Below are 12,417 nucleotides of genomic sequence, written 5' to 3'. Positions count from 1 at the left end.
CGTTTATGAAGTGATATAGCAACAGAAAACTGAAAACGTTGTCCATTTCAGAATTGATAACACTTTTAATCTTTTAAAAACCATACGTTTAGTAGTTTTAATACTGTTCAGTTATATGAAATGCAATCATTGACAAATCTGGCTTAGTAATAAAATCGTGAAAACGCCTCTTCCTAAAAAAAAAATAAACAAAACACCTTCCCTTTGTCATTTCCATTAACATTTCTTTGACTTTTGTAAAACATATATGGTTACAACTGTTTGAAAGTCGCGGACACCCTTAACTCATAGAAGAGAACTTAAAAAGAGCCGACTCGAATTATAGAGAATACAAACTATACAGAGAGATAAAAAGGAGCCAAGGGGAGCAATGTCAGTTCAGGACAAGAAAGTCAACTACTCCGGCCACTTCCCTCTGTGCACCGGCCCAAGCGTGTGTTTGTGGACCAGGAACTGTTTGTTCGAGCGCTCATTGAGGCGGCTGTGTCTAACACGAGTCCAACCAACAAGCATTCTCTTATCAGCTAAAAAAATACCAAACAACAAAACCCAATAAATACCGAGAAAAAGAGCTAGACCATCTATTGAGCTGAGGTACAGTGTAATCCGTTATACAAACTCTCAGATATGCATTTTAACAACACGAGGAAAAAATGAAATATTAATGCCATCAAGAGAAATTTGGGCTTTTTGTTTGATTCGCTGAGTGGGAAATGTTAGGTAAACACGGCGGATATTTAGAGTGTTGTTGACATACAATGTATCCAAGAGAAACACTGTGTAAAATGTTTATATACGGCCATCTGCTATCAAGTTTGAATTCGTTTAAATAAATAGTCTGCTAGCGGCACAAAATTCATAAACAAATGTTGATCAAGTCAAAGGGTCATCTAGGGACTAGGTAAACAAAGCCACTGAAAGTAGTCCCGGCTTTTTCAAAGAGCAGACGAACACAAGATGTTGCAATTTGCTTGCAATTGTTCCCAACATATTTCTATCACTGTGTAGATAATTACATACATTGAAATCAATATCAACAGATTTATTAGACATATATCCAGCCATTTTATCTTTTTAGAATTCAAACATTCCTCGTGACCTCAGTCTTCCGAATCCGAGACAAACCCAGGCAACTCTAACATTGTCTGTCTTATTTGTTCGTCGTTTCGTTCTATAAAAAGCCCATCTTCTGTCGAAGCGTCCTCTTGTGAACTCTCCTCAAGGGCATCCTGGTGAATAAACATCAGGTCGGCCATGTCATCGTTCACACTACATTCATCTTGAATTTTCCGGAACACGATGCAATGTATGTGCTCCAGCTTTACGTATTTCCATTTTGAGAACCCCAGCGAGGTAATCGCAGAGATCCAGCTGCGGATCATGGCGGAGTTCCGGTGCTGTTTGTGGGAGTCCGGGGTGATGACCAGCAGGAGGCCATTTGGCGCCAAAAGTTTGTGAGCTTGTACACAGCACCGCCATCTTTGATGACAGCTAGGAAAGTACTCCAGGAGTAGGCAAAATATGATGACGTTGAACACACATGACGGCAGACGAGTTATTGGTGACCGTAAATTAGCGAGTGGACACGATGTCTGCACGGGATCTTCTACTTTCAATGACAAGAAGTCGCACTGATACACATCCTGCAAAAAGGAAATTGTGTCGTACATATTTTAGAAATATTTCTTTAATCATTTGTATTTGTACAAAAAAATTGCCTCGACCTTTATCTTTCATAAAGTCATCGATTTGTTAGTAGTAAGATATAAATAAAAAAAAGGAAATTGTTACACTTTAGATTCCACTGCAAATCAACATATAGAACCATAATGCACAATTTAAACAGGTTCAGTTTATATATCCCCGAGTACCTAAACTCCGTCACCATAAGCAGAAAACATCCCGCGTTTCTCTGTAAATTATTTTTTGTGGTTTTTATCATTTGCAATCACTAAATATAATCTGAAACAATATAATTTATAAAATTATTAACAAAAATATTTTTATTTTTATTCAAATAAGCCCTCTGAATACGACGTTTATCACGCATGCCTATTATATCTTATGAACCTAACTCCGTCACCCACATGCTCTATGATATGGCAGGGAATGAAGACACATTAACAATTTAGTTAAAACTCCATTTGTATCAATGCCAAGTTATAATATGTAAAAATGGTGCATACAATTTAAATTGTATTTAATTTCATCGAAATGAAATGATCGCCAGAATAAAAAATGGGTCCATGTAACAACAATCACAATGACCTTTTCAGAATGTATGGATGCCGTTTGATTTATGTCCTTACATATTTCAAATATTTTATATCATTAATTAATACATTACTTATTATATTATTTATTTATTACATTTTTAGAAATGTAGCATATTCTAAATAGCGATATACCGGATATATATATACCCTGTATAAGGCAAAAGTATCGGCATGAGCGATTTGACGTTATCATCAAAAGTAGTGCATAAAGACTATTGCGGACTGAAAAAAATGTATTAATTACCTTAATCAAAAATATAGTACATGTGAAATGTTTCATCTTGACCTTTCTAAAAAGGGCTGACCACCGTAAATGATCGAATGGGCCCGCATGTCAGAAATATCGATATTTTAGTGCACCCGTGAAAAAGTTTAAGCCGATTTCACTCAATTAATGATGCATGAAATAAACAAGGTTTAATTCTGTTATTTTTTGACACATTCTTAAATTTAACCGTTGCAAATTGTTGACATTTGATTAAAGATTTTTGACATGTAAAAAATGACGTCATAATCGTACTTGATTTCAAACGGGGAGGAGTTTCCCGAAAGTGACGGAGTTAGGGTAGTGACGGAGTTAGGGGCTATGCGATATACAGGACTGTGTATTGTATCTTTATGTATGCTAAATAAAAAAAACATTATCACCCTATTTGTCAACATAAGATATTGTTTGACAGACGCTTAACATTGAATTCTGACATGCAGAAACAAAACGTTGGTGAATACCATGAAATCATATCATACGCTACGCTCTACTTGATTTTTTGAGATGTTTGTACAGTGTATGCCTATAACAAATAATTTTGCCTACGTCACAATGATTTGCGTCTAAAAAAAGTATTTGTTCAAATGATGTTACGTTTGAGTTTTGTGCAATCTCTCTATATTCCCATGATCAAAAAAACACTTTACGAGCATCTTAAATAATATAAGACGGGATCATCCCAGATTCGTCGATGAACAGAAAATCGAATCATGGGCCCCTGGGCCTAATTGGTCGCCTGGATTGGAAACTTTACCAAACAGCGTAAAGCTATAGAGCATAAAGGTACTTAATGACGATTTGAATTAAAAGACATTCAGTAAAAAACAGACATGATTCATTTAGATTTTACATCACTTAATTAATATAAAAAAACAAGAGCTGATTTCTATTTCTCTTTGCAAAACGCCTTTTAGGATTTTGATGGATGTGTATTAACAGCTTTTAAAGGTTTAACAGAAGTAAACAAATAAGAGAGGAGGGAAAGGGAGTAGTATAAAAGAGTCTAGTTGGTGCTTAATTGTGGAATTTTACCAATATAGAAGAATTGATTTATATTCATACTAAAAACATATTCATTAAAGCTTGTGTCTCTAACCTATAATGGTCATACGTTTTATTTGACATTGGATAATCGTCTCAATTATTAACAGAATGAATTTATATATTGAAAAGATAATCTGTCCACAGATAATATGCCTTTAATTACCTATGGCTCAGCTTTAAGACTTGTATAGCCCTGACCACTGGCTATGGCTATAAACATTATTTAGTACAGGCATTATTGCTTAGAGTGCATGTCTTTGCAAGGACGATCCATATTTGGTCTAATCAAACCCTTTAGAGCCATTAACCCGAAAGTCGTTAAACTTGATAAACGAGTGGATATCCATTGTTTCCAGGCCAAATGCTCACTAATTTTAAAGGGTCACTAATTCTAAAACAATATTCAAGTCAATACTGGGAAAGGTAACAATTCTACTTAATGATAGAGCGACTGAAAGTTAAACGCTGTTAATTGAGGTTTACAAAATCATATCCATCATGTACAGTGAGTAAAGTTTAAGTACAACTTGTCTCACTCCGAGGTTTAAACACTTTAAATTTTATGTAGCTATGGATAACTTGTGATCCATATCAAAACATTTCATCGATGAATAAAATTCAGTGAATATCAAATTAAATTGCAAATGAAAATGATTCATTTACTGTATAATGTTAAAAAGTAGAAGCACACGAACTATTCATTTCATGACTGCATATCTTTAACTAATAGAGATTAAAAATACTTTTCTTATCATTTACCATTCTTTATAATCTCAAGAAGAAAAACCGAATTTTTTTAGTTTCATTTTTAGCAGAAAGTTCTAAATTTTGCACTCAACCGCATTGTGCAATCAATTCCTAGTAAAATTGTAACAGTACTAGTCATTTCCTCTGAAATTAATCAGGCATTTTTAATTCATGTATGTGTACATGTATTCTAAAAAGGTGGGGGTAAATGGTAAATAATTATCATGAATGATAAAATGACAAAAAAGGAAAAACAATTTTTCTTTGATAAACCAGTTCTGTTGAATTATTTAAATCGCCTACACACACTGTAAATGAACGGAGGACGATCTGTTGATTCATCGTGATATGGACGAAAAATTATTTATCATGTGCATACGGGAAAAAAGGCCATAGATCACCCCCCCCCCCCAACCAGTCCTGGCTAAAAGGCTTTAATCTGTTTTAAATTATCAAAATTCGAGAAAGCGATACAATTAACCCATTTCAAATATTTGACACGAATTATCTAAGTAAACATATGATATGACTTACTACACGGAACATTTAGACGATAGTCTGCGATAAAATGCTATAGAGACCAATCACCAAATGAGACGTACCGACACTGCATATTGTAGAAGAGAATTGTAGAGGCAAATGATGGATGGGTTAATTAAATTGAATGAAATATCATTCGGACAGAAAGCATAACCTCACTAAATAAATAACCCATATTTCAAATCAAAATCTTAATTTTCATCTTGCGAAATTCTGAGATGATTAAGTGTACAATCTAATCTTAAATCAACGCCGATATCGAATTGCTGCTTTAATTCTTAAGCGCAACCGCATTGCAAGGTTAGTAAAAACTTGAATCTTATCTTTGAAAAAAAAAGAGTAAAATATTCCAATTACATCAAAAGAAAACCGAACCAAAAAATAGCGAATTTAATTTAGTGCCGTCTCATCAAACGGACAAGATTCATTGTCATTAGGAATAAAAAAGGGGGTTGTTACATGTCTATTTGGCAATATAAATAATCCCGGCATTGATCGCGGCCACGATACTAAAGACTCCTGTGTAACCAAATACAAACAATGTTGAGTATGGAGCACAAACAGTTCTAAAACATAAATCTTTATCAAAAAATAAATAATTGAAGCCTCCAAATAAACAAGAGAGCCACCTCCCCGAAGCTGAACGAGGGTGAATTGAGTCCTTGCAGAATTTGGCCCAGTAGCGGGGGCTATTCTTCTGCCACTTGATATTTATAATAGTAATACTTTTAATTGACAGGCTTCTTTTCTCTCAGTGATATTGTATAATCGTTTGTGTTCCCCTCACGTCACGATGTTCGCCGAAAATAATCGCTCTTCAAGGGGAAAAAATAAATTGCAATTATTTATTTAGACTGCCGATCAGATAACAGGCCCGTCTATCGGCCTTGTAAATACCCGGTTTTTGTTTGCTCGAGAGCTGCATATACTTCTGGCACGAAAACGAGAGGGTGGTTTGTTTCGTTTGTGTTGACAAAGATTTTAGTCCGTCACACAAATAAATAAAGTTCCCCCCTTGCTTTGTTGACACAACTGTCTCAAATTTCGTGCCAATATAAAAGAAGTATTTCAAATATTGATATTTATTGATTACAAGCTAGCTCGAATTTATATTACTCTTAATATCTTTTTTTTTCAATTGTTTGTGGATGTGTTGACATTTCAGAGCAAACAAACGTAGGCTTTTATTTAGATCTCCTATTTTCTATACAGATTAATCCTGTATTATATGAGCGCGAAGCCGTTGCTAACAAAAAACTAATGACAAAGATATGCTGTCATCCATTTTTAAAGAAAATAATGAAATTGTTGAGGTTTTAAGAGGAAGGGCGAACATAATCAACATACAGCAGAGATCTTTTCAAGGACTTCAAAGACCGCGGTTTGTTAATGACCTCTCGTCTTTGGAATATTTTGCAATCGTGTACTGCAATTCAACAATCTCACTTCAAAGACATACAAATTTTTAATCATCGACCAAAAAATACATAAAAACTGGCGTACACAAACCAACAATGAAAGATAACATTGGAAAAACCTTGGATAAAATGCTTCGTTCAAATTCCTATTAAACTTAATGGTTGGAGTTTGAAACTGCAAGCTCGTTAAAGTGAATTGAAATTTGATACAAGAAGGCGCACGTTAAAAAAGAAGATCAGTTAATACATTAATGTATATACAGTAAATTATATTACTTGTCCCTATAAGTAAGTTTTTGGATAAAATGTTCTATAATCTCGATAAAAATATGCGATGAAATGTCTGTCAGCATTAAGGAAACATTTACAGGTACGTGGGTATACACAAAAAATGCTCGAGTCAACGTAGGAATGGATAACATAAAATTTATGACCAATTTTCAGTTATAACGTAAGCAGCTTTCGAATCGGTTATTTCCTAGATTTGAAACTAATTGTTCATCAATATAAATATGCATTATTTATTAATGTACAAAATTATATGAACAACATTTTAAACTGAAAATATAATTCATATTAGTGAAAAGGATAGATGCTTGCACTCGGTATTAAGTACTTATAAAATACTGCATAAAATACATATTATTTAATTATGATGCTAAAAATTAAATGTTTGTTTGACTTGTAGAAAATAAACCATCTTTCTTCTCCTTTACAATGTAAATTTATGAGAAAAACTTGGATGCTTTCAAAGCGCGTGGAGAGAAGAAAAGGTCAACTTCATGCAAACAAATCAATTGACTTGCACCGTCAAATTTATTGATAAGATCATTTCTTGATCAAAAGATAAAAACATTATTACGTAATGGAACATTTTGTTTGGAAATTGGATCGAAAAATATTCAAATTCACAAGCAACTTTCAAAAGAACGACCCCTTGCTGTTTTGAATTGGGTAGAAATAAGAAAATGCTGGTTAGTATTGAGAATGACAGAGTTTTGCTGAAGTAGACGTTTTCTGAGTATAACAGACAGACCTCTGTCGCAGGGTGAAGGTCAATACCAATGACCTTGAACTCCTCCATTAGCTTGAAGGGATTGTAACAACTTCCAACGTCAAGAACAAGTGGTTTCTCATGTAGAGAGGTGCTTCTGAAAAAAATATTTATATAAATAATTAATATAGTTTAAAAAAAAAAACCCAAAACCCAAAAACCTTTTATATATTTTTTTTCGTATGGGGGGAGTGGTGGGGTCGATTAGGGTTTATGTATAGATAGGTCTGTTTCCGGGTTGTTTAAGGTGGATTGACACACCAACATATATGATATGATGGATCCATACAGTATTCTTTCTGAAAATTTGAATACCACAAGAAGTAGACTTTAAGCTCTTAATAATTTTATGCGATTTTTTTATAGGGGAGGGGGGGGGGGTGCTGCTGAAAAAGGTGAAATAAAATGCTAGCCAGCAAACAAAATAATCTAGAGTGTCATTTCAGGCATGATGTAATTATCTGGTAATATTATTATGCAAATAAATGTCAGGTAAACTTTTTATTTTTATTTCTTTAAATAAAAGAATATCTATATAAAAAGACGATCGCTTATTGACATCTTTCATCAATAAAATAATATATCGGCGATTCGAGCCACCTTATGCACACAAAGCTTCAGATTTAAAACTACTTCTATTCATTTTTTTAAATTTCATGTTATATAAATGAATAAGTTTCAAAATATTCAGATGGAAGTGTAAATACAAACAGTAAAATGCATAATAGACATCAAATTCTAGGCATCATTGGATGCTTTTATTTTTACTAAACTCTTCCCCTAAATGCACTCAACACTTTTAAATAATATATTTTTCATGCAATGTTTTAAAACGTTAAAGGACTGCATATATAAGACGACGACACATTAATCAAATTGGTTTGATTACGATTTGTTCTTTTTCGAATAAACTTTTATTATGCAATACAGATATACATGTTAGAACTATATACAACTGATGGACGCTGAACAAGGGAACAGCAGTTTGTACCTGTTTTAATATTTTATGACGTCGGTCTATTGAGGCCGGGCATCGAACTCACACAGGAACGACGCTGTAACCGTATGGGTACTGCGACAGGTAATGTAGGGTACTGCGAAAGGTTATTGACTTCAACCAAGCTACATTCTTACAAATCATAATGCGTCTACATTTACATTTAACCTAACTTACTTTATCTGTACTACATTTTGCGGAGATTTTAACTGCAGCATACCAAACGCACTTTCTCTAGTACGAGTTTATTGGCTGGGCCCTGATTCCAAGGGTTTTGTTTGGTAGCGATAAACCTTTAATAGCGATAAACAATTACAACGATATAAATTGAAAATGCAATAAACAATTACAATTTAATCTTTATAGCTTTTCAGGGGGTAAAAACTCTTAGTCACTGATATTTTATATACAATATGAGTGTAGGGTACATAATCATATCGTAACTAAAAGACATTCACTAAAACTCAACATCATGGGTGTGGGTTTCCATCGTTAGTTATTCGTTTTCTATAGCATAGCTGATATTCTCTTTTCGTCGTATAATAGAGCTATTCGTATCATATAGCTAATATATTCTTTTATTCGTATCAAATAGCTGATATTTCCTTGCATTTGTATTATATAAGTGTTGTTTTCTTTTATTCGTATCATATATCTAGTAGTAATATATAGCTGATATTCTTTTTTTCATATCATATAGCTGATTGTATAATTTTTCGTATAAATGTATAATTGTATAGATGTATACATAATTTTTTTCGTATAAAAAAACCCCTGATACTCTCTTTTATTTGTGTAATAGCGCTGATATTCTGTTCATTTTTATTACTAGTATATAGCTGATATTCTCATTGTTCGTATCATATAAATATAGCTGATATTCGCTTTTATTCGTGTTGTTTGGCTTGTATATCTACGACAGAAATCAATGCGATAAAACATGCTTATAACGAAGTGCCAGGGAAGGAATGATTTGGGCTTCGCTATAAGCGTAATTCGTTATATCCGTTAAGTTTACAACATGTTACTAAGTCTTAGGGAATGAAAACCATTTCGCTGTAAGCGTCAATTCAATATAAGCGTGTTCGCTATAAATGTGTTTTACTGTATTATGCTACGTTTTACGATGTAAATACAAAAATATGAAACATTTTATTTTAAAAAAAGGTTTTAGCGTTTATTTGGGGTTTTCTCTCTCATATGATCACATCATATCAAATATTTTTAATTTTCGCAAAATGAAATTTTATAATCCACTTTTTTATTATCCAGTTACAACAAACTCGCCTATTCGTGATCATCACATATAGGGTAAAAAAGATATAAAATTTTGTCACGGACAGCGTTTTCTAATTTCAGTAAATTTTCCCTGGATCTGGATGCATCACTACAAATTTCGTTGTTTTATTGACAGAACGCATGCTTGAAAAAGAAGATAAGAGCTAATCAATATAGCCAAGATTTGCTGCCTATACATACAAATACCCAGAGTAAACAGCGACTAAAAACAAACACACAAAAAATCAATACAACACCGCGCGCTCCACAGATGAATGTTTGTTTTCTGCAAATTACGAATTAAGTTTCAAATCCATTTTCCTTCGTCCTTCTTGTCTACAGATAAGTCGCTAGGCAACCGAGAAGAACAACAAACAAATTCTCGTTGACAAGAGCTGTAAAAAAAAAAATAACATTCTTCCGGGAAAAATATTCAAAATAAAAATGTTTCTGACAGGGGATTACAGAAAAGCGTGAAAAAGATTAACATTACTTTGCTATGATCAATTACAAGCCGTTAACTAAAGCCTAAAAACGAATTTTCAAAACATTTAGAGGTTTTTTTTTAATAACCCATTGACCTTGGGTGCAGTGTACTACTATTTTAAGTGTCATCATCGTATCCAACTTCTTATACAATATCAGAATACTTTTACCGCAAAATTATTAAACTCTAAAGCCTACAAATGCTCATTATTTTCGGTACAAATCATGGCTGTTTCATTAGAAGTAAATTACTTCAATCATAATCATCAAATGCTCAAATTGTTCCAAATACACCGTTGGTTATAGAAATTTCTGCTGTTCCTTCTCGTAATCTCGTTTTAGCGAGAATTCACCCAACCCATCAACGCCACTCGCTCGGTGAACAGGTTGGGAGGGGTGTGACAAATAAACAGTACTTCCTACTCTAAAGTTCTCGGTGAGACTTTGAACCAAAGGGCACGCGTCACATACATCTTTCAGGATAACGTCTCCACGGTCATTGGGATGGATGATGATAAACAGTCATTGGGATGGATAATAAACAGTTATTGGGATGGATGATAAACAGTCATTGGGATGGATGATAAACAATAAGTTCGTTTCGTCATCTTATTACATGTTCAACACGCCCTGTAGTCAAATTACACATCTTGGCCCCAGTAAATATCAATGGCAATGTATTTAGTTATTGATCATGTTTAAAATGAACAAAGTTTTAACCCTACCTTGTAGAAAGTTAAAAAATACAATAAAAAGGCCAAAGCAATTGTCTCTTTAACACCATAAAGTGAAGCGAAGAGGTGCAAAAACTCATGAAATCAGTTTCGAATGTTTCTAATGTAACCATCTTGTGATGCAGCTCAATCAACTATTTAGTTCTTTGTAAATTTAAATGGTATCAGTATACAATTAAAGTATACCATTGAGGGAGTCGGCAAGTTTCTAGTTCCCCGAAAGCAAGTTTCAAATAAATTTCCGAACCATAACGAAACAAAAGCATGGACAATCAGAACGCTGACAGACAGACGTAAAGGCAGCAATAAAAACAATAGTCCTACCCCCTCCCGCTTTCACCGTTCGGTGACTTATAAATGTGGTTAACAATGACAAATTTTGTTCCATTCCATATATATTTTTGAGAGTTTTATTATTATTTCATGATCGATGGATCGAAGCTACATTGAAGCACAGACTTCACGGACTGACAAAGCAAAGACTGCACGGACTGACGAAGCAAAGACTGCACGGACTGACGAAGCACAGAATGCACGGACTAACGAAGCACAGAATGCACGGACTGACGTCACACTTACATATAGTTGAAGTATATGATGGATATGTATCGAAAAATTATATGCTTCTTCTATACAAAGTCTATACAACTACACAACGACTGACAATTAAGTCATAAGGAATCCTTCTTTGAGCATTATTAGGTGATAATTTCGATCGGATGCGATAAAATCCAATAAATCCCGAATGGCTTTATGATATATTTCACGCCTCGACGATAACCATCACCTCGTAATATTAGAATTCAAAGAATGATTCCTTATAGCTTACATTTATAAACGTTTTTAAGCAAATGCTTACTTATATTCATAAAATTTTTAATATTTCAAATAAAATGCACGATAAAATATTTGACATTAATACGTTATTTTTATTTCGTATAACTATGAAAATCGCTTCTTGCTACCCACATTACGTTATGTTTTACATAATGAAATGTATTAAACTATACGTTGCAAATGTGTTTTATAGTTTATCACAGACATAAATACTGCAAAAAAGCAAATGTTTATGAATATTCATGTCCTTTTCTCAAGCTATTTAGAAAACTAAAAAGAGATTCAGAGATGTAAAACAATTGATCTCACTTTCATTTTGGTATTTCATACAGGCTAATATGACTGTGAAACTTAAGGAAAAAAATCAAATTTGCTCTCTCTTGTGCAGGTTTTCTGCAGTTCTCGCTACATTCATACCGACATAAACCACCAAAAACTACAATAACTTTATTTTTTGTTTTGTTTTACATTCCGACCTTTCAATAATCTATATATTTAATCATAATTCCTGTCGTCCGGCGACACACCAACAACTTGTACGTGTATGTCAGACCGTAGCCTGCCCTGTTCTATAACATCAGCCGTCTGTTACATGTAGCTTGACTTAAAATTTGAATTATATAACTGTCATCATAAACATATTATTTAATTTTATTTTCCTTGTGACCTCTGTTCCACGATAAAAAAACTGAGATGTTTGTCTCTGTTATCTGAAATTAAGCGAATGCCCTCGTTAAA

The 12,417-nt window shown here is 33.5% G+C and overlaps 1 protein-coding gene across 5 annotated transcripts in view; it reads right to left on the bottom strand.

Moving 5' to 3' along the window:
• Nucleotides 1-551: 551 nt before the first annotated feature.
• Nucleotides 552-12,417, bottom strand: part of LOC105322368 (S-adenosylmethionine sensor upstream of mTORC1) — a 38,053-nt gene continuing 26,187 nt past the window's right edge. For all 5 annotated transcript variants that reach the window (XM_066082225.1, XM_066082230.1, XM_066082228.1 and 2 more), the window contains 2 exons: nucleotides 7,330-7,444; nucleotides 552-1,643 (listed from right to left, as the gene is read on the bottom strand). In XM_066082225.1, the coding sequence (XP_065938297.1) occupies nucleotides 1,101-1,643; nucleotides 7,330-7,444 (658 nt within the window). In that variant the 3' untranslated portion in view covers nucleotides 552-1,100. The remainder of the gene's footprint in view (nucleotides 1,644-7,329; nucleotides 7,445-12,417) is intronic.

This window comes from Magallana gigas, chromosome 4, assembly GCF_963853765.1.
Source record: "Magallana gigas chromosome 4, xbMagGiga1.1, whole genome shotgun sequence".
NCBI classification, from domain to species: domain Eukaryota; kingdom Metazoa; phylum Mollusca; class Bivalvia; order Ostreida; family Ostreidae; genus Magallana; species Magallana gigas.
The sequence above is the reverse complement of the archived record's forward strand: the minus strand, read 5'-3'. Positions and strand labels throughout refer to the sequence as shown.